At 36.4% G+C, this 23965-nt stretch overlaps 2 protein-coding genes across 4 annotated transcripts in view; one reads left to right on the top strand and one right to left on the bottom strand.

The window, feature by feature from the left end:
• Positions 1-23965, top strand: part of GALNTL6 (polypeptide N-acetylgalactosaminyltransferase like 6) — a 1200276-nt gene that overhangs the window by 856136 nt on the left and 320175 nt on the right. The gene's annotated exons all lie outside the window — the stretch shown is intronic.
• The window catches only part of LOC131506859 (polyadenylate-binding protein-interacting protein 1-like), an 85322-nt gene continuing 82422 nt past the window's right edge, over positions 21066-23965 (bottom strand). The window contains exon 3 of the mRNA XM_058720900.1: positions 21066-21674. Within this exon, the coding sequence (XP_058576883.1) occupies positions 21430-21674 (245 nt within the window). The 3' untranslated portion in view covers positions 21066-21429. The remainder of the gene's footprint in view (positions 21675-23965) is intronic.

The raw sequence follows: 23965 nt of genomic DNA, 5'->3' as shown, positions 1-23965 counted from the left end.
GCACATGTGTGCTTTTAGGTGAAAGTGAGCGAATGGAGAGTTAACTCTGTTAATAACTCCTTGAAGCTAAACTGTTCCTTTCATGATGTCTCCAATTTATGCATTTTAATGCTAAGATAATTTTTTACTGTATTTGTGGGAAAATAGTTTTAGCACTTGGCAGATTGCAGAGAAAGTCAGTTCCCATTTTCTTTGTTGGGCTGGGTAAAATCCCTGAGGAAAACAAAGCAAAACAAAAAAATATGGGGCAGTGTCAGGATCATAAATATTCAGTTCCTGGCTGCTTCTTTAAAGGCAGAAAACGTGGGATTTTGCAACCACAAATAGGCTCGAAATTTACTTAAGAGAAAATGGATGTATGATGTGTCTTAACTATCCTACTTAAAATCATTTTGATATTTGATATTTAGAATGAATGGTAAATGTGTTCCTAGAAATAGAATACATTGTAATACTGTTTCCCAGAGCTCTTTCTCTTTCTATTCACCTGGCTTTAAGTATTACATATAAAATTTCACAATTTGATTAAAAATTAATATGACAGCTGTAGTTCACCAAAAGGGAGAGACCCCATAAATAATGCATCTGTCAAACTAAGGAATAACTAATAAGTTTAGATTTGTGGTAAGTTATTAACAACTAGGTGGCATATGTGTTTCTGTTATTTTGCCCAAGTTTGGGATATTTCTGTTGTAATGATTTTGGTAATAGATTCCTTTCTCTAATACAAGGTAAAAAGACAGAGACTATGGGAGTAAATTTGGGATATTAAAGAAGTGATTTGTAACATTTGCGATCATTTAGAAAATAAATATCTATTATATTAGAATTCTTAGACCTACTACGAATGACGTACTTTGCTTTTAGTTGCATAGATCCTGTACTAAATGTTTCACATGTTGCATTACACTTTAGTTATATATCAGGTTGGGCTATTTTTTTAAATTTTTTTTTTTTTTCAACGTTTTTTAATTTATTTTTGGGACAGAGAGAGACAGAGCATGAACAGGGGAGGGGCAGAGAGAGAGGGAGACACAGAATCGGAAACAGGCTCCAGGCTCCGAGCCATCAGCCCAGAGCCTGACGCGGGGCTCGAACTCACGGACCGCGAGATCGTGACCTGGCTGAAGTCGGACGCTTAACCGACTGCGCCACCCAGGCGCCCCTGGGCTATTTTTTTAAATGTTTATTTATTTTTGAGACAGAGAGAGACAGAGCATGAGTGGGGGAGGGCAAAGAGAGGGAGACACAGAATACGAAGCAGCCTCAAACTCGTCAACTGCGAGATCATGACCTGAGCTGAAGTCGGATGCTTAACTGACTGAGCCACCTAGGCGCCCCAGGTTGGGCTATTTTTTAAACACATTAGCACTAAGTTGTTCTTCTTTTATGAATTACCTTTTTATGAACTTTATGAGAAATGGAATGCCTAGGAAACTCCTTCTCCCAAAATTATGTTCTATAAAAAGAAACCAGAATATGAACATTTTCAATAATGAGAAAATTAAAATACTCTAAATTAATTATTAATTGAAAGTTGGGATTGTCCAGAACATAACCCTAAAATTTTATAACGGGAGTCTTTGAGGCAACATCTATAGTCCTTTACAGTGAATGGATCACGCTGGTGACTTATAATGATTATGTCCAAAGTAAAGGGTGCTAAATAACGGCTCTGTGTACAACTGTAGGAGAAAATTAAATAAACCAAAATTGTGATATGAGAAATTAGGCTAAAAATAATGATCTGTAAGGGATATCAACAGTTAGTATGCATAAAGTTGCAGAAAAGTTTTCTAGATCATTAAAAATGGAATATATCCTCCCTTTTTCCAGTTTGGAGCACTAATTAAGCTGTAGCAGTATTTACCTAATTTTCAAAATATGTATATTTTCAGTTCTGAAATTGTTAATAAACTATAAATTATGTCGTCTGTTAGGATTGGAAAAGCAGCCTATGCTTTCTATTCCCTCATCCCACTTACATAATAAGTCATTAAATTGTATCTTTCAAACAGCTCATGAATCCTTTTGTTTACCCCCATTCCCCACAACACTGGCCAATGCTAATCAAGGCAACCATCATTCTCTTCATCTGGACCAACACAATCACCCTCTACTCTGGCTCTACTCTTGCCCCATCAATACATCCACCGCATTCCAGAGAGTGGTCTTTTTAAAGCATAAATCAAATGTCTCCCTACTGGCTCCTAGATTAGTATAAACTCTTAAACTTGTTTTTTTTTAAATGTTTATTTATTTGTTTACTTTGAGAGAGAGAGAGAGAGGTCATGCTCACACACATGCACAAGTAGGGAAGGGGCAGAGAGAGAAGGAGTGGGAATCCCAAGCAGGCTCCAGCTGTCAGCACAGAGCCCAAAGGAGGACTTGATCCCACAAACTGTGAGATCATGACCTGAATGGAAATCAAGAATCTGATGCTCAACAGACTGAACCACCCAGGCACCCCAGATCCTTAAACTTGTATAAGAAGCCCTTTCCATTCTGCTCCCCAACATCCCAGCCTTCTATGCCAGCTCTCCTTGTGCAGTGTTCCAGTCCTGAGGAAGGTTTCTCATGTCCTCCCAGGGGTTCTCCGAAACAACTCACTCTCTGCAGTGGAGAGCTTAAGAGAGCCATTGAATAACCGAGTTCTTGTGCTGAACACTGGAGATTTTGATTCATTTTATCTTGCATAAAGCCTGGTAATTTGCATATTTTAAAGCTGTTTCCATTGTGCACCAGGCTCGCTGTTCTCTTTGCCTTGAATCACAACTCCTCTACGGCTTTGAATGGAATTGCTTTTTATTCAATTTATAACGCACCGACTGCCCAATATACACAAGTCATCATGGCCGAGATGTCTCATATGAACTCCACTATTTAAAATAATTGTCACACAGATATATTGTTTAATGCTTCCTCTGGGGACAAAAACCTTTTTAACAAAATTGGCCTACATACTGAGGGTGAAGAAATATTGGTGTATTTGAGCAGCAAGAGAAGGCAGATCTGTAAACCGCTGTGCTATTTCTGTAAAAGACTTCTCAGGGCATAAGTGAATGAGAGCCAGTAATCTATGGAACTGGCAGCCTGGAGGAAGCCAGAGAGCACTACCTCTCTAAGCAGAGACTGGAATACCATAAGGAAAATAAGAGCATTTCCTCCATAACTGAGACCTGTAGACATGCTCTGACATTCCTCACCAGAGAGAGAAACTCACCAAATTACCAGTAACCCCTCCTATTTCCATCAGCCCATGGGAGAAGTGTGCTACTTAATATGCCTGTAAGCATTTTGTATTATTTCTACCATCAGTGATAAAATAAAATCAAGTGGGTTAATTGTTAGAGAAAGAGTTATTTCTACTCTTCTGAAATTAAACTAATATTATACACTGAATAGTACTTAATCTTTCTTTAATGATTCCAGAGCGTCCCATGTTCATAATTATGATTAGCAATTACTTTTGAAATCACTATAATGTCATGGAAAGAATGCTAACTGAGCTTGGTCATTCATAATCTTTGGCAAATCATTCTTGTGATTTCTCATCTGGAAAATAGAGATAATTTTTTGTATCTTGTGGATTTTTGTAAAGATTAAATTATACTCTATAAAGTACCCATCATAGTTTCTAGGGCATGGATGAAACCTCATAAATACCAGTTCCCTGTTTCTTCTTCCTTTAGAATGTAGATAAGGAAAAAGTAGGAGGTCAAGGCTTAAAAAATCAGAACACTAGACAAAAGAAATATATACTAACCACTTCTACTGAAGCCCCAAACAACCAGGAAAGATAAATAAATGATGACAGAAACAGAAGTGGGGTATCTTTTGTGTAACTGAGTCATTCATTTATCTACATTATCTAATTATCTCATAAGTTCCAAGATTTATCTTGTTAGGTTAATGACTTCCTGACCATATTTGCTTTTTCCCCTGATGCTCTTCTGTTTATCATAATATTTAAAACTACCTTAATTTTCCTATCATAGATCTTGAGATCAGATAGAAAGGAAAATAACTTATAGCAATGGCATAAATATATCCAAATTGCCAACACATATAACTGTCTTACAGTTTCATTGTGAGGTCTGCTTTCATTCATTGTTCTTCATTAGAGGTTTATTTTTTACCTCCCAGAGATTCGTCTCCCTTTTTTTTTAAATTTTTCATACTTGATGTAGTGTGTTTCCTTCCTCATTTGTTTTTATTATCAGTATTCTTATTTTCAAGGGATTGTAATCTTGGGCAATCTAACGAAGTTGTTAAATTTTTTAAAAGCTCCTTTCCTGGGCATTAACACCCCTTTGTCATCTAAATAATGTATTATTCATTTCTTTGCCTTGGTCAATGATAATGTGTGTGACTCAATCAATATTGAGAAGACTCTTTGTATAACTTTCCTAATTATACCTCTAAACTTCTAACTGCCTAATGTTTCTCCAGTCACTAATTAGGATGTCTTCCTATTTTCCATAGTGCAAGAACTTGAGGGGATTATTTTTAGTTTTAATTTTTCTCTTTATGAATCACTCTCAACCACTGGGCTAGCCATCCTTATTTTTTTTCTATCCTGCATATACAAACCTTAAAAGAATGTTTTCTTTTTGTTGTTTCATATAATTTTAAATATTTCAATAAATGTTGATTTGTCTTAAAGAAATATAGGCATCCTCTACCTTGTAGGCTGCCCTAGTTATTGATGTCTGTTGTTTTGTTTTGTTTTATTTTCTCCTGACTGCTTTCTACACAACAGATTAATAGAGAAAAGCTCCACCTCAATAAATGCATTATAGTTTTTATGAAAATGAAAAATGAGGGATAATACTTCTCAATAAATATTCTCATAGTAACTAGAAAAGATGAATTTATCTTATATGACTAATTTGCAACATTATATACCCAATAATTACACCTTTCATTAGCTTCCTCTGGACTATGCTATTAGTTAGTTACTTAGTTAGTTTTAATTGAATTATGTTGACATTGGACTAAATAATTTAAAAGTAAATCCATATCCAGTTAACTTAATATACAAAATAATGATTCTTCAAAAATATTTATTTCAGGACACTAAATCATCAAAAGTGTGGCTCTGACCTTTTTGGTTAAGTGATTATCAAGGAAATTAAGATTTTCCAAATGCTTTGTGCCATATCAAACTACAAGAATAAGATAATAAAAAAGCTATCCTCAGAATTTCTAAGTACTATATGTATATACATATATATATATGTATATGTATATATATATATATCTCATATGTTTGTGTGTGTGTGTATATATATATACATATATATAGTATATATATATATGTATATATATATACTAGAACTCTAAAAATTACATATATATTCATTTAGACAAGTTTTACTCAATTTTTTTATTGTATAATCACTTATATATTAAATATTTAAAAGAGATGCATGGGTGGTCACACAGTTAAGCATCTGACTCTGGATTTCGGCTCAGGTCACGATCTCACAGATTGTGGATTCAAGCCCCTCATTGGGCTCTACACTGACAGTGCAGAGCCTACTTGGGATTCTGTCTCCTTTTCTTTCTGCCCCTCCCTTGCTTGCTCTCTATCTCCCTCTCAAAATAAATAAATAAATATTAAAAAAACAGTTTAGAATAGAGGTTCTTAATCTCTTTGGTCTATGGATCCCAATAAGCTTTATTTTATGTGGTTAACATCTATCAAAATTTACCAAACTAAAATTTTAAATGAGTATTGAAAAACAGGAGAACACAAGCATATATCCCATTAACCATTTGTGTGATGGAGTCATCCCATGTCAACTAGCCTTTGGAAATCACTACTGTGCACTAATGAGAGAACGAGAGGACAAAAACCGCTAATATTTTAGTATTGTCATGAAAAGAAGTTAGACCTCTTAAGAACCCCTTAAGAACCATTGAGTTAGAAGAAATGCCATTTTTTTCATAAAGCACAAATTTTTAAGGATGCTCCTCAGTGTTCTACTTTGCGTTTAAAAATATAGCATAGAGGAGATGGTCAATGATGTTGTATGGTGACAGATGGTAGCTACACCTGTGATGAGCATAGTGCAACATCTAGAGAAGCTGAATCACTAAATTGTGCACCCAAGACAAATGTATCATTGTGTGTAAACTATACTCAAACTAAAAATTAAAAAAAAATCATAATAATAGTCTGAATGCTTCTTAAATAAACAAATAAGCCACCTAGCATCTTTTTCTTTTCTGGCAGATGATAATAAGCTAGGAGAAATTAGGCAGTCAGAAAAGTCATCGTCTACAATGGAACTGCAATTGCAGTTTGGATATGGACAATCAGTATCAGAATATACATCTCATATGCCTAACACACTTCCTGCCATACCTATGTCTAACTCCTAAACAAAACCATTATAGTGTTAAATCAGGTGGATCACAGAGTTGTTGATCTCTAAGTAAATTAAAGTGCTAAGCAAAAAGTGTGTGTTTCACTGAAGAGCAGTTGAATACATTAATTCAAGGTAAGACAGTTTAAGTGTATAATGGAAGCTTAAGTAGTGATTGTAAAGTTTAAAAAAAATCACCGTTCAAAACACAAGTGGATAATTGGAAGAAGGAAATGGATAGGAGGATGAGTCAATGACAAAAGGAAATAATGGTCATTGGATGAAAGACTTTGTTAAAATGTATAGGACTTGAATATCATTTTGGTTTGTCTACAAAGAGAAGTAATAAAGCTAGGAATAGAAAACAGTACTCATGAGACAATTAGGTAAAGCATTAGGCAAGTATAAATACAATGTATTATTAAAACATGGTTAAAATAACAGATATTTAGACATATAACAGTATCCACATGATGCAGCCTATCTTAGTGGTTTTCTGGATAACAAACATGACTCAGAGAGCAATGGCAGTTTATTTTTTTGACCATCATTCTCACAAATGTCTTACTGGCCTAGTTCTTCCTTGGCAGCTGGATGAAAATGTACCCCACAGAAGTGTGATAACTTTAAGGCAATTAGAAGTCCTATAGTCTCACTAAGTTGCAAATCATAGGCCTGAATCTATATTTCAACTTCCCATTGTTATGTGACAATCAAAACTTTCTAGTGCATGTGACATCTTCCCTTGTCCCCCAATGTGGGCCTAACACAGGAGGACCATGTACAAATAATAAAGTGGGATTCAGTCTGTTTCTTTTCCTTCCCTATACAGGCATACAATGTTTTATTGTGCTTCACTTTATTATGCTTCACAGATAATTGCTTTTTTTTTTTTCACAAACTGAAGGTTTATGGCAACCCCGTGTCTCTGGATCACATTTTTTTAATATTTCACAATATTTCTAACTTTCACTATTATTATATTGGTGATGGTGATCAGTGAACAGGGATCTTTGTTGTTGCTATTACAAATGTTTTGGGGCACCATGAACCACACCCATATAGGATGGTGAACTTAATAGATGCATGTTGTGTATTTTCTGACTGCTCCACCAACCAGACCTTCCCCCATCTGTCTCCCTCTCCCAAAGCCTCTCTCTTCCCCAAGACACAACAACATTGAAATTAGGCCAACTAGTAATGCTACAATGGCCTCTAAGTTTTCAAGTGAAAGAAAGGGTCAAATATCTCTCACTTTACACACAAAAAAAACTGGAAATGATTAAGCTTAGTGAGGAAGGCAGATCAAAAGCCAAAATAAGCTAAAAGCTAGGCCTTTTTGTATCACCCAGTTAGCTAAAGTTGTGAATGAAAAGGAAAAGTCCTTGAGGAAAATTAAAAGTACTACTCTAGTGAACACAACGTATGATAAGAGAAAACAGCCTTACTGCTGATATGGAACAACTTTTAGTAGTCTAAATAGAAGATCATACCAGCCACCATATTCCCTAAAGTGAAAGTCTAATCAAGAAAAAGACCCTAACTCTCTTTAATTCTATGAAGGTTGGGAGAGGTAAGGAAGCTGAAGAAGAAAAGATGGTCTGTTCATAAGGTTTAAGGAAAGAAGCCATCTGCAAAATAGAAGAGTGCAAGTTGAAGCAGAAAGTGCTGATGTAGAAGCTGCAGCAAGGGTTCCAGAAGATTTAGCTCAGATAATCAACGAATGTAGCTACAATAAACAATAAATTTTCAATGTAGATGGAACAGGCTTCTATTGGAAGAACATGCCATCTAAGAATTTCATAGCTAGACAGGGAAAGTCAATGCCCTCCTTCAAAGCTTCAAAGGGCAGGGTGACTCTGTTGTTAGGGGCTGATGCAGCTGGAGACTTTAAGTTGAAGCCAGTGGTCACTGACCATTCTGAAAATCCTAAGGCTTTCAAGAATTATGCAAAATCTATTCCGCCTGTGCTCTATAAAGAGAACAGCAACACTTGGATGACAGCACATCTGCTTACAACATGGTTTACTTACAGTCAATGCCCACTGTTGAGACCTTCTTCTCAGAAAGGGAGATTTCTTTCAAAATATGGCTGCCCATCAACAGTGCACCTGGCCACCCAAGAGCTCCAACGAAGATAGACACCGAGATCGATGTTGTTTTCATGCCTGCTAATACAATATCCATTCTGCAACCCATAGGTCAAGGAGTAATTTCAATTTTCAAGACTTGTTACTTAAGAAATGTATTTTGTACGGCTATATCTGCCATAGACAATGATTCCTCTGATGAATCTTGGCAAAATAAACTGAAGAACGAACATTCATGTAGAACATTCATGATTCATGGGAAAAGTTCAAAATATCAACAAGAACAGGAGTTTGGAAGTTGATCCCAACCCTTGTGAATGGCTTTGAGGGATTTAAGACTTCAGTGGTGGAAGTAGCAAGAGAACTAGAATGAGAAGTGGAGCCTGAAGATGGGACTGGATTGCTATAATCTCATGATTAAACCTGAATGGATGAGGAGTTGCTTCATAAGGGTGAGCAAAGAAAAATGTTTTTTTGAGATGGAATCTACTTCTAGTGAAGATGCTGGGAAGACGGTGGAAATGACGACAGAGGATTCAGAATATTACATAAGCAGCAGGATTTGAGAGGATTAATTTCAATTTTGAAAATTTCTCCTGTGGGTCAGATGCTATGCAACAGCATCGTATGCCTCAGAGAAATTGTTCATGAAAGTAAAAGTCAATGCAGCAACTTCCATTGTTGCCTTAGCACAGCCACCCCCACTTTCAGCAACCACCACCCTGATCAGTCAGCAGCCAACAGCAAGGAGGCAAGACCCTTCACCAGCAAAAAGATTGCAATTCACTGAAAGCTCTGGTGATGGTTAGCATTTTTGAGCAATAAACTTATTTTTAATTAAGGTGTATTTTACATTCTTTTTTAAATATAATGCTATTGCACACGTAATAGACTCCAATATGGGGTAAACATAACTTTTATATGCACTGGGTAACCAAAAAATTCATCGGCTCACTCTATTGCAATATTTGCTTCATTGTGGTGGTCTGGAACCAAACCTGCGATATCTTAGAGCTATGCCTGTATTGGAGAAGCTTCTCCCCATCATAAAACAAATTTTTGTATTCCTATAGGTGGTTTTGACTGGTTGGAGTCAAACTGGTTATCCTTTGTCTTTCTGGGTTTGGCTGGTGCTCAGCGTTGTCTCTTGGCATGATCCTGAGTTCCTTGACGACCTCCCATGACTGGAGACTTCCCACCTATATTCCCATGACATGGTCAGTTGTGTCACTATTCCAGCCAGTTGTGGCTCCTCTTATAGCCACTGAGCATCAGGAGGCTACTGGCAGCTTCCCTCAGCTGAGTGTCATCTCCCCTCTGTCTGTCTGTTGGACAGAATCTAAGACTTCCAGGTGTGGACTTTGCATCACGCATGTCCACATCTATTCCTTTCTTTTGACAAATTCTGAGGGCTCTATGATTTGCCAAAATGCAGCCCTATGCTCTGCTGCCATGGGCTCACCTAGCCAATTGTTAAGCTTTGGAATTCTGGGTTTTTTTTTAATGTTTATTTATTTATTTTTGAGAGAAAGGGCAGAGGAGGGGCAGAAAGAGAGAGAGAGAGAGAGAGAGAGAGAGAGAATCCCAAGCAGACTCCCCACTGTCAGCACAGAGCCCAATGCAGGGTTCAATCTCAAGAAACACGAGATCATGACCTGAGCTGAAATCAAGAGTCAGATGCTTAACCAACTGAACCACCTGGGCACCCCTCAAGCTTTGGAATTCTTTAAGGTGACACAGATAAAAATTCACTTTGTCACCCAAACTATGTGTTTAGGGGAAGGGAAGAGGATCACATATCACATTCTCCAGGTGGTCCCTTGGAAGTTCAGTTCTCTAGGGAGGTATCCTCCTATCCCTTTCCCCTAAAAAAGGTAAGTCACATAAAATAACTCATTCCAAAGCAACTTTCAAGATTTCTTCCTTAATTTCCAATGCCTGACCTTTTTATACCATCAGTATGAATGGAAAGTATAATGTCATCTAACCAGTTTCCCCCAACTTCTTTTTTGCAAGTTTTGCATATATAACATCCTGATGTGTATATGTCCATATACATATTAATGCATGTATTATAAATATGTATAGACACACACATAAGTATACAGTTTGACTAAACATACAATTAAGTAAGACTCAATGTGTTATACACATATACACGTATACAAATATACATATACATACACATATAAGGTTCTGTCTATCATAATAATTTTCACAGATGTGTGGTTCAGGAAGAGAACTGAGCTCATCTTATCAATTGCTTTATCTCAGATTCTTCAAAAAGGAGGAAAAGAAGCAGGGAGTTCCTCCTAGAAATAAGTCCACAATAAAAGCAGGTTAAAAGGGAAGAGCTTGTGTTAAGGGTCTTATGTGAAGGACTGAAATACCACATCCTCAAATCCTCACTAATTCCAAGAAGGAATATGACCAGATATTATAATCATGAGAGAAGGCAGAGTTACAAGGAATTATATAGCAACAGATTGAACACGTAAAAGGGCATTTTAAACTATGTTCCAATAGATAAGCTTAGTACTTTGGACCAGTGATAAAATACTGATGTATTACAAAAAGAAAAAAACCTTTTAATTTATTTTCTCTTTCTCAGTAAAGATTTTTTTTTCTGAAAAAGTAAACCAAATATTGATAAGAAGCAGTTGAGGACTGCAAAAGAAAAACAAAAACAAACAAACAAACAAACAAACTGTAAGCATGTAAATATTCTAAATAAGTGTAAGACTCTTGACACAAACTACAAAGATTACTGAGGAAATTTACAAAAGATATCAGGGAATTTCCATTGATGTTCTATCCATAAGTATTTGTCAAGAATGGGAAGTATAAAACAAATAAATCCAGTCCTGAAAAATCCACCAGAGGTGATTACTGATTTTAATCCAGGTTATTAAAATGATGATTTGTAATCATATTGAAAGGAAGTTGATAACCAAAAGGAGTCAACATGGCCTCACTGACTTTATTTAGGTCAACATGATTTGATTTCTCCCTTAAACATCCCTATTAAAAAATTCATAGACATTTCTGGATCTGAACAAGACAAATATTTACTAATACATATATTCCTCAATTTACCATGGGTTTACACCCTGATAAACCTATACTGAGTTGAAAATATCATAGGTTAAAAATGCATTTAGTGGTGCCTAGGTATCTCAGTCAGTTAAGCATCTGACTTCGAGTCAGTTCACTATCTCACGGTTTGTGGGTTGGAGCCCCACATTGTACTCTGAACTGACGTCTCAGAGTCTGGAGCCTGCTTCAGATTCTGTGTCTCCCTCTCTCTCTCTCTCTGCCCCTTGCCTGCTTGTGCTCTCTCTCTCTCTCTCAAACTTTAAAAATATATATAAAAATGCATTTAGTACACCTAACCTATGGAACATGATAGCTTTGCCTAGCCTGCCTTGAATGTACTCAGAACACTTACATCGGCCTACAGTTGGATAAAATCATCTAATACAAAGCCTATTTTATAATAAAGTATTGAATATCTCATGTAATTTATTGAATACTGCACTGAAAGTGAAGAACAGATTGGTCATATGGGTACAGAATTGTTGCAAGTGTATCAGTTGTTTACTCTGTGATCGCGTGGCTGACTGAGACCTGTGGCTACACATCATCGTAGGAGAGGATCTACTGCATATCACTGGCCCAGGAAAAGATCAAAATTCCAAGTATGGTTTCTACTGAATGTATATTGCTTTTGCACCATTGTGAAGTAAAAAAAATATAAGTCAAACCATTATAAATCAGGGATAATCTGTATTCTTTTTTTTAATGTCTACTTATTTTTGAGAGAGAGAGCATGAATGTGGGAGGAGAAGGAGGAGGAGGAGGAGGAGGAGGAGGAGGAGGAGAGAGAGAGAAAGAGAAAGAGAGAGAGAGAGAGAGAGAGAGAGAGAGAGAGAGAGAGAGAATCTGAGTCTCCAGGCTTTGAGCTGCAAGTGCAGAGCCCCATGCAGGGCTCAAACCTACGAGCCACGAGATCATGACCTGAGCCGAAATCAGGCACTTAACTGACTGAGCCACCCAGGTGTCCCAGGGATCATCTATATTCCTAAAAACAACATGAAGGAATGTTGAAGGATATTGATAACATAAAGAGGATTTATAACTGGTTGAGTGGCTAATGACCAAAGATACTAATTTGAATGGATATAATTAGGAAGGAATTGCTATCATTTATATTCACTGAACGTGTGCTGAATGCACTGTTGGTAGTTTTCTCCTGAAGGTAGGATTCCTCAATTGTCCAGGTAGCCTAATATTCCAGAGCGAGCGTGCTTTACCAGTGATTCGGGTAGATACAAGGTCAGTCTACTTTCCACAGGCAAATCTCTAAGACACAACAAGTTGACCTTTCCCAAAGGATCAGGCAAGGAAGTATTCTAATTTCTCCATTACCTATTAAGGTAATGTTCCCTGCAAAAACTGCTAGCAGTGATGACATCTAGTCATGCTTTCTTGTTCCCTGTTAAAAAAGAGCAGGTTTCTCCAGATTGCTTTACAAAGGCATACAAAGAGAAGAAGAATGATTTCTAAACAAAGGGAGTTTTTAAAATATAATTTTGAGATTACTATATGGTCTCCCTTGCTTCAGACAGCAGTCTATCTATGGAAAGAGGGAAACCATACTTCATTTGCCCAGACAATGTAACAGTCTGTTAATCCCATCTGTTTCCTGTAAGAAGGGAAAAAAAACAAAAAACAAAAAAAACTGTTACATATGGGGCTCAAAGAGCCAGAGGCCTCATGGAACATGTCTCAAAATCTTTACCCAAGAAATAGGAATATAGCACTGTGGTTGATGTAAGTAGATTTTATTTTCTTTTAGAGATAGCACAGGGGTCTTTTTCTTACATCTTTCACCTTATTTTATTGATAAAAGATGATTGAAGATGTGTTTGTTGATTCACGTTAGATGAATGGACTTTTCAATAGTGTGGAGATTTCCTTGGTGGGGTATTGTGTCATAGAACTGTAGCTAAGCTTGATGAGCCTAGACTTAGCCCTCAGATATTCACATATCTATGAAGCTGGGTCATTAGTTATGTACACAATTAAATCCAATACAAAGAGTAGTTGCTATAATTCTTGGTAGCAGACAAGCAAGCAACTGAAATTGATTCAGGATAACTGAAAGAAAAGAACTTGACTTCTTAGAAGGCTATTGAGTTTCTCACAAAACCTTAGGAAGAAGGTAGGAACCAAGACTGAAACTCTCATGATCAGGAAATAGTGGGCAGTATTGAGTCCTGCCATCAAGATGGCCTTCTGTCCTTAGATGATTCTTTCCAAGTTTAAATTCCTTGAAAGAAAAGTTTACTGGCTGGGCTTGAGTCAAACTTCCAAACTCAGAAATGACAGGATTGGTGGCAATCTGAGTTGACAATCTGATTAGGACCTCAAGGAATGAAGATTCCAGAAAGGAAAACTATTTCTACATCTCTTTTCTGGAAGAGAGGACAAAGACAAGCAAGCAATAATGACAGATATTTACTACAAAGAATATACTTTACTGCATTTCTAGTTTGAATTTTGTATGTTAACTTAAGGTTTTAATTCTTAGATTGGGCAATGAGCTCACAGTTATTCATTTTTTAATGTGTACATAAAGAAGAAATAAATAAAAGACCATGAATAGACCAATGATAACAGTGTGTATGAATGAACAATTATGATTTAATATCATAAGATTAACCTGAGGTAAAAATTTTTCAAAAAAATAAAATAAAAAATTTTATCTTTAATAGCATACAGAAAAAATGCAAACTGAACAGATATGTTTTGAATATTTTTTTTTCCAACGTTTTTTTTTAATTTTTTTTTTTTTATTTTTGGGACAGAGAGAGACAGAGCATGAATGGGGGAGGGGCAGAGAGAGAGGGAGACACAGAATCGGAAACAGGCTCCAGGCTCCGAGCCATCAGCCCAGAGCCTGACGTGGGGCTCGAACTCACAGACCGCGAGATCGTGACCTGGCTGAAGTCGGACGCTTAACCGACTGCGCCACCCAGGCGCCCCTGTTTTGAATATTTAAAACAACTTATTTACTACTACTTCTGGGTACAATATGATAAATGTGGTTCCAAAGCCTTTAGAAAATCCTCCCAATTCAGATCTCCCCCACTACTTCCTTAAATCACAAAGTATGAATTTGTCTTCGCTATTCTAGGTCTTTGGCTCTTTCACATCAATATTAGAATCAGTTTGTCAGATTTAATATACACACGCACACACAAAAACTATTTGAACTTTTGTTGGAATTGTACTGAATCCATATGTCATTTTTAAATGCTATTTATTTATTTATTTATTTATTTATGAGAGAGACGGGGAGAGAACACAAGCAGGGAAGGGGCAGAGAGAGAGGGAGACACAGAATTCCATGCAGACTCCAGGCTCACCAATTGAGCCACCCAGGTGTCCCTATATATCATCGTCAGGAGACTCATTTATGCGATTGTTTAATTTTCTAACTCAAAAACATCCTCTCATCTATTCTCATCCCATCTCATCCTGTTTTGTTCTACCTCTCCATTTACTAAGTCACTTAAAATATGCTTCTATTATAACTGTACTTTTCTCTGTAGAGTCTCCTACAAAATATGTTAGATTTATTCCTAAGACATTTTATAGTTTGTGTTGCCATTATAAATGGTGTCTTTTTCCTTAAATGTTTTTTCCCTAAATGTTTGTTACTTCTATACAGACATGCAATTGACTTTTATGTAGTCAGCTATCTTTCTAAATTTTTCTATTAGTTCTAATTATTTGCCTGTATAGTCTTGGTTGTTTTATGAATACAACCAAATCATTTTCAAAGAATGACAGTATTTTCTCATTTCAAATTCTTATGTTTTAATTTATTTATGTTTAATTACACTGATGAGGCTATAAAACAATGTTAAAAACAATAAAGCAGTGAAAGATATCTTTGTCTTGTCTGAATTTTACAAAGAATGCTTCTTATAATTTTCCATTTAGAATAATGTTTGCAAACATCACCAGGTTAAGAAAATTGGTTTATATCACAAGCTTATTTTTTATCATGATTGAATGTTGAATTTAATTGCCTGCTTTTTTTACATCGATTGAGATAATCATATGATTTTAGTCTTTTAATCAATGTGGTGATTGAAAATGGTAGAATTTGCCAAATTAATTCGTACTTAGATTCTTGGAACAAATTCAAATTGGTCAAGATTTATTATCTTTTTATAAGCTTTTAGATTTTTATTGTAAATGTTCTGCATAGGACACTTGTATGTTTTAATAATTAAAAGATTTGCAATATTTTTAAATTTCTTTTTTTCTTATTGATTTATTCTGAGAGAGAAAGTGGAGCAAGGGAAGGGCAGTGAGAGAGGGAGAGAGAGAATCCCAAGCAGTCTCTGTAAGTCAGTGCAGAGCCCCAAGTGGGGCTCAATCACATGACCATGAGATCATGACCTGAGCCAAAATCAAGAGTCAGTCACTTAACCAAGTGAGCCACCTAGACGACCCTGTAGTATCTTTAAATGTCATCTCTTTGTCTGGTTTTGATAGCAAGATTAAATCAGTCTTTTACAATGAATTGCAAATGGTGAATTGTGAAATTCTGATGATTTGATTTGATCGCTCATCAAATCACCTCGGATATATGTTTCATTTGCAGCAGATGTTTTTAAATAGTTACTAGACTATTAGGGCTCTATTGCTTCTGAAGCCAGGTTTGGAAAGTTATTCTCTAAGAATTTGTCCACTTCATAACAGTGGATATCTGTGTCTTTTTCTCTCTCTCTGCCTCTGTCTCTGTTTCTCTCATCGTATCAATCTCATCTAAGATGTATATATTTTCTTAGTCACTTAGAAACCAACTTCTCACATTGTTGATCTAGTCTATTTTTTTCATTATTATTTATCTACCATTATCTATGTCTTTTCTTTAGGTTTATTTCTATTTCTTTGGAGAACCTAAAGTTAGACATTTATCTCAATGACTTTCAGCATTTGTCCTTTTCTAATATAATCGTATAAAACAGTAAGTTTTCACTGAAGATCCCCTTTTGCTGATACCACAAATTTTTATATGTAATATTTTCATTTTATTTAGTTCTAAGTGTTTTTAAAATTTACATTATGATTTCTTCTTTGGCCTATGACTTATTCTAAAATGCTTTTTTTTCATTTCTGAATATATGAAGATTTGTTGATTGATTTATAATAACTTTTACCTTAATTGATCTGAGATAAGAGAATATGGTATATATAAAACTGTCTTTTCAATTTTGTTAAACTTTGATTTATGGACTAGTATAAGACCATTTTTTTTAATTAGGAAGATGTGGATTTTCTGTTTGACCAAAAAAACTCTAAAAAAAATCAAGTAATACAAAAAAAGTTCTATATACGTGCATTAGATGAAACTCGACGTCTGTGCTGCTCAAACTTCCATGTGCTTGCTGATCTTTTTCTCTGCTTTATTTCTCAGTAGCTGATAGGAATGTATTGAAATCTTCCTTTATGATCGTTGTTGAAAATCTCTCCTTTAGCTTTTATCAAAAATGTCTCTGTATATTTTGAGGCTATTTCATTAAACACATTCACAGTTTTTGTATTTTCATGGTAAGTTGAAACTTTTATCATCAGGCAGCAAATGCCTTTTTTTTAGCCTTTAACTAAGACTAATATGAAGACACCAGAACTTTTTTCAGTGTGTATGTGTATATTTGACTGATCTATCTTTTTCTGCTTTTCATTTTCAATTGTTCTATGCTTATGTTTCAGCTCTACCTCCCATAGGCAGCATCTGGCCAAGTTTTGATCTGATCTGACCATTTCTATACTATAAATAGCAAGTTGAGTCCGTTTGTGCTTTTTGTGATTATCGATACATTTAAACTTGTTCCTTGGATTTTACCTTGTTTTCCTACTTGGTCTGTTTCTTATTTTCACTTTGTGAAACTTTTTAAAGTTGTTTTATTGTATTTTTTTTCCATTCTTTCTCCCTGTTGTTTTGAATTCACACATTTCAGTTTTGTTCCTTTAGTGGTTATCCATGAAATAGCAACATTGTATTTGTGAATAAATAAGTGAATAAATCTATATTGTACAATTTTGACCCCTCAAGGAAAACAAGACCTCAAGACAGCTTTAGATTTTTTTTAATGTTTCTTTATTTTGGGAGAGAGAGTGAACTGGGGAGGGGGAAGGGGAGAGAGAGAGAATCTCAAGCAGGCTTCACCCTATCAGCGCAGAGCCTGACATGGGGCTCGATCTCACAACCCTGAGATCATGACCTGAGCCAAAATCAAGAGTCAGACACTCAACAGAATAAGCCACCCAGGTGCCCCAAGACAGCTTTAGTTTTAATCACTGTAACTTATATACTGTTAACGCCCAATATTTTGATTCTATCTTTTGCTTAGTTTCTTCTATTCACTATTTCATGGAGACTTTTTTTGTTTGGACTTAGATTTTACGTTTGCCATATTGTGTTATTTGTTTAGCATTTCTCCATGTATAACAAACCATCTTCCTGAGATCATTTTTTACTTTATAAAGTATGTTTTTTAAAGCAGGTCTCTAGATGTCATATTCTATCAGAGTTTTTTTCTTCCTTAGTTTTTGTTCCATAGGATGTCTTAATCTTCATCCTTGAAAGATTGTTTTGCTACACTCAAACTGTAGTCTGACATTTATTTTCAGCCAATATTTTTAGAACTTTTTTTTGATACATTTAGAATACCATTTTCAGGGTTCTAGGGTTGCTGTTGAGAAGATCCTTTCAGGGTGCCTGGGTGGCTCAGCTGTTGGGTGTCCAACTTGTGATGTGACCCCAGATCTTGATTCTGGGGTCATGGGATTGAGCCCCACGTAGGGCTACACGCTGAGTATGGAACCTGTTTAAGATACTCTCTCCCTCTCTCTCTCTCTCTTTCCCTTTGCCCCTCTCTCTCACTCACACTCTCTCTCTTTCTCCCTCAAATAATACAAAAAAAAGGTCTTTTCATCCTAATTGTCTTTTGTTTTTATTTTTGCTTGTGATTTGTTATTTCTCTCTGGATATTTTAAATCCTTTTGGCTTTGGTATTCTGTACTTTCACTACTGTATTTCTAAGGCATGGATTTCTTTTTATTTACTCTCCTTGAATTGCAACATGCTCCCCAGATGCGTGGATACACGATTTTCTTGGAATATCATAGCCATCACCTTTTAAAATATGTTTCCTCTCCTTTTCCCCAATTATTATCCTTTGGACTTCAAAGTAGATATAGGTTATACTTTATGATTTTATCCCCCATGTCTTTTGATTTTTCTGTAATGATTTCCATCTTCTAACCTCTCATTGCAGCATTATAAATAAATACTTCAGATACGTCTTCCTGTTCACTAATTGCCTTTCAACAGTGTCTATCATACTATTTTACTTGTATATTACATTTTTGCTGTCAGTAACTATTTTTCACTTCTAAATATTTTACTTTTTAAAAAGTAAAGTCTGTCTTTGCATTCCTGAAAGTTTCTTATTGTATATTCATCTTTTTAAGTGTATTCTTTATTTCCTTAAGTATTTAATGCAGAGCTACTTAGCATTTACTACCTAAACATTTCAATATCTGCAAATCTTCAGGGTATAAAGGCATTTAATATATGGTTATCTATGTTGTGAGTTTATTGCTTAACTTCTGGGAGTCCAGTGGACTAAATTGGAGGAAGCTTTCCTTCAAAGAGAATCTCATCCTATATCTAATGTAGCCAGAAAGCAGTCCAGTTCCAGACCACTTCTTTTTTTAATGTTTATCTATTTTTGAGAGACAGAGAGAATGCTTGCACTAGTAGGGGAGGGGTAGAGAGAGAGGGGGGCAGAAGATCTGCAGCAGGTTCCATGCTGACAGCAAGAGAGCCCCATGTGGGGTTTGAACTCACAAACCATGAGACTACGCCCTGAGTCAAAGTTGATGCTTAACCGACTAAGCCAACCAGGTGCCCCATGACTGCTTCTGATACTGGGGATCATTTGGAGTCAGAGAGGGAATCCCCAGATTCAGTTCCTATCTCATTGCTATTCCAAGTTTCAGTGTCTCTGCAATGCAACTGTAAGACTCCTATCTCTGAGTAATTCCACCAGCCCACAGTGGGAAGCTGCTGGCTAGCTCCCTGCTACAGGCTTCTGCATTTTTCTCCCCACTGTCCAGGATCTGACTCACCACATCTGTGGGGTATATTCTAGGCTGTCCCCACCCAGACTCACAGCCATTCCAGGCCTACATCATGTTTTTACATTTCATGGTTTGTTTCTTTAAGGACTGGTTCCTGGAGTTCCTTCCATTTTTAGAGCCATTTGTGATTCATACAGGGGGGAGCCATCTGAGTTTTGGCTGCTGTTGAGCCAGAAAATCACTCAGAGATCCTAGTTAATCATTATAATGGAAATGAGACCAAGGTAGCATTTGATATTAGTACCTTACATTCCAATCAAAATAAAGGCATATAAATTATCTTCTAATGACAGGTACGTTGATTCATGTAGTCAACAAATATTCATTAAGGGTCTACAATGTGCTAGACACTGTTCTGTACCCTGGAGATACATCAGTGAACAAAACTAAACTCCCTGTCCTAATAGAGCTTACATTCTACTATGGGAATAGGGTAGAATTATTATCATAAATTATAATCATGATAAATACATTATATAGTATCAGATAATAAGTAATTAGTGCTTAAAAAATTAGAAAAGACTAGGGTGACTGGGTGGCTCAGTCGGTTAAGCGTCTGACTGTTGATTTTGGCTCAGGTCATGGTCTCACAGTGAGTTCGAGCCCCGCATCAGGCTCTGCACTGCTTGGGATTCTTTCTCTCCCTCTCTCATTGTCCCTCCTGTGCTCTTTCTCTCCTTCTCTCTCAAAATAAATAAATAAACGTTTTTTAAAAATTAGAAAGGAGAAAGTAGGTATGGAGGTTGACAGTGGCTTTAATTTTAAATACAATAGGCCTCATTGATAGGTAAGAAGGAGCAAAAGTTTGAAAGAGATAAGAAGGGATAGCTTGTGAAGAGCATTCCTAAAAGAAGAATGTGCCCATGCAAAGGCCCAAAGATCAGAACATGTCTGATGTGCACTCAGGAGAGTAAATAGGTCAGAGTAGCTCAAGCAGAGTGAGCCAAGAGGAAGAGGAATTACAGGTGAGGCAGGAGATGTCATTGGGGCCCAGATCATGGGAGATTTCATGATACTTTTACTCTGATTGAAATGGTGAATCATCGCAGGGTTCTGAATAGAGATGTTGAGCCCTCACAATGCAGATAATAAAGTGAAAATAAGCAGTAAGCCCTTTAATAAAGCCTGTTGCAATAATCTAGGCAAGAGATAGTGAAGCTGGTTGGTATTTACAGAAACGATAAGAAGCAGTCTGATTCTGGATATATTTTGAAGGTTGTATTAATATCTATTGCTGTGTTGGCAAATTTCCTAAAAGCTTAGGGGCTGGAAACAGCTAATATTTATTAGCTCATAGTTTCTGAGGACCAGAAATCTTGGAGCAGCTTAGCCTGGTGGTTCTGGCCCAGGATCTCCCACAAGGATGCCAGCATCAAGGTTTGGGGAAGAGCTGTGGACATCTCCAGACCAATTTCTGAGCTCATACCCATGGCTGTTAATAAGCCTCTAAAGATCCCCTTCCAAGTTCATTCTCATGCTGTTCCTTTTTTTTAATTTGATTTATTTCAAAACCAATTGTACTGCAACCAAAAGAGAGGAATTAACTGTACATAATATATAAATATAAACATATGTGTATACATATATACATTTTAAGTTTAAGCGATAGAGAATAAAGTTTCTTTTGGCAGATAGTGTTATGCAACATTAAAGTTGCATACATCAGTAACATAACTCAACATCCTTAATTTGGTCTAAGTGTGACACATTTTCTTCATTTTCTATGTTCTGCCAGATCACCATAACCCAAATTGCTTTATAAAACTGATATGCTGAAATTTGGCTTTATCGCTTTCACTCATGCTCTGAGTCCAAACCAAATTGTTATAAACTTCTTCTGTCTCTGGGTCCATTTCATCATCACCATCATCCAAATATGGATCACCAGCTGCCGATTGGTCTATACCATTTTCTTCATAATCTGGAAAAAAGTCCTCTCTTTCAAGTAACTCTTGATACTTCTCTTGGTAATCTGGATCATCTGCAGTAAAAGGAATACCATCAGATGTATAAAATGTTGGTACATTCACAAAATAGTTGAGAGATCATTTCTAGGTGTTGCTTCTCTATACACTGATGTTACATTAACTCTATCCTAGCTGCTTCACAACATGGCAGCTGGCTTTCACCGGAGTCTATGGCCCAAAAGAGAACATGAGAAGACACCAAAGATGGAAACCACAATTTTTTTGTAACCTAACCTCAGAAGCAATATCCCATCACTTCTGCATATTCGATTCATTAGTAGCATGTCAATAACTCCAGTCCACACTCAAATGGAAGAGATTATACCATGTCATGAATACCAGAAGAAAGGAATCATTGAGGGCCATTTTGTGCCTACCACACAGATAGAACAATAGGATTTTCTGATAGGTAGGATGTGGGTTATGAGGAAAAAGAGCCAGGGATGACTGCAAGGTTGGGACCTGCAGTGCTGGAAGATTGCTGTCCCATCAGCCAAACTGGAGAAGTCTTGGCATGGAGCAGTTTTACAGGGGAAGATGGAAATTTAGTTTTGACATACAGAGCCTGAAATGTCTATTAAATTTCCAGATGCAGATGTTAAGTAAAATATATGAGTCTGGGGTTCAGGAGCTGGAGATAGGGGTGCCACAAGCTTACAGGTGGTCTTTGATGACATAAGGTCACTAAGGAAGAAGATGATAATCAAACTTAAAAATTATCACGCTGCTCTTTTGGTCACATCTATTATGAATATATTTTTTTCAAGAACATAGAATTGTTTTTCATATGGCTCCACAATGAGACAATAGAAATTTTCAAAATAAAATTCAAAGGTGGTCAGGTCAATTAAAAAAATTATTGTGTTGTTTGGTAAACCTTGACTAACTTCCTTTTTTTCCCACAGACGTATGTTATTTTAAATTAAATAAGCAGTTCTGAAAACAAATGTTGTGGGTTCTGTTTCTGGTTCTACCATTTATCAGCTGAATAACCTGGCAAATGACTTAACCTGACTCTGCCTCAAGTTGCTTATCTACAAAATGGGAAGAGTGATAATGCCCACTTATAGGGGGATTTGGAGAATAAATTAGTTAATTTATGTAAAGGACCTGGAACAGAGCCCACTACATAATAAGCCTTATGTGATTTTAGCCATTATTATTTTTTTCACTTTTGTTGATTTCCTTACTCAACCTTTAAGCTTCCTTTAAACTTTTGGTCAAAAATCCTTCACTGGTTTCCAAACATCCAACTCTGAGCATATCATAATTTTATAGCTTCTGCTGAACAACACAAAGCAGGTAACATTCCTCTGGAAAGCCTCAATCTAACTTTTCTTTCTTCAAGGCCAATACTCTCAAAATTCTTCAGCTCTTTATTCTGCAGAGAAATTTAGGGACCATTTTTTGTTAATAAATATATCTTAGGGATCTTGTCTTCCACTCTAAGTGGGTTTTTAAGGTGTTTCTTCCGTGGAAAAAATACACAGCTCTTCTGAATGGCATTCTGTTGAATACAATGTTTTCTATCTTCGACTATTGGCTTCTATTATTTATGTCCATTACTCCTTTCTTTTATGTTTTACGCTGGGTGTTTTCATGACTGCATACATGGTCTTCTGTCCCAGTCAAAAGAGGTGATGATCACCTTCAATTTTTTCTCCTTCCCACCTTCTTGGCACCTCTTCCCACCTGTACTGAGACTTCTCATTCTCAGACCTGCCAGGGCTCAGAGATTCTGACTCCCCTGATCCAGCAAGAGTGGATGCAAGTGCTTGGGGACACAACCAATGCTGAAAAGGGAAAGGTGACAAAGAGCAATGGAAGTGACTCAAAAAGACATGACACAATGCCATTTAGCTGGCTAAAAATGTCTATTGCACATCTAGCAGAAAGCTGCTTTCAGAAACCCATCTTTATTCTCACTAGCCTGATTTCCCATGATCTTCCTTTAAGAAACTCACAGCAAAGGGGCCTGTAGAAGAAAGAAGTGAAGCCACACTCCTTCTCAGACTAAAAGATACAGTTCAGAGATTCCAGGCAGGTGAACTTTGTTTTTGATGTGTTTATTCTCTGAAATGCCTGTGCTGTCTGCAGCCCCCTGCCCCTGCCCATGGCTGCCCCGCCTCCAGAGTAGGGAAAGGCATTCCCTCCACAGAGGAGAGTCCCAAGCAGTTTTTTAAGAAAGCCTAGAGACAGTGATGATTTTATACAATGCCCTTGTACAATGACAAAATAAAATTAGGACAAACTATGGAACTAAATGTTAAAAAAATGAACAAGACAATAATAATTAGAAAAAAAA

The sequence above is a fragment of the Neofelis nebulosa genome, chromosome 3 (genome assembly GCF_028018385.1).
Source record: "Neofelis nebulosa isolate mNeoNeb1 chromosome 3, mNeoNeb1.pri, whole genome shotgun sequence".
NCBI classification, from domain to species: Eukaryota; Metazoa; Chordata; class Mammalia; order Carnivora; family Felidae; genus Neofelis; species Neofelis nebulosa.
Note: the sequence above shows the minus strand (reverse complement) of the source record. Positions and strands in the feature narration are given on the sequence as shown.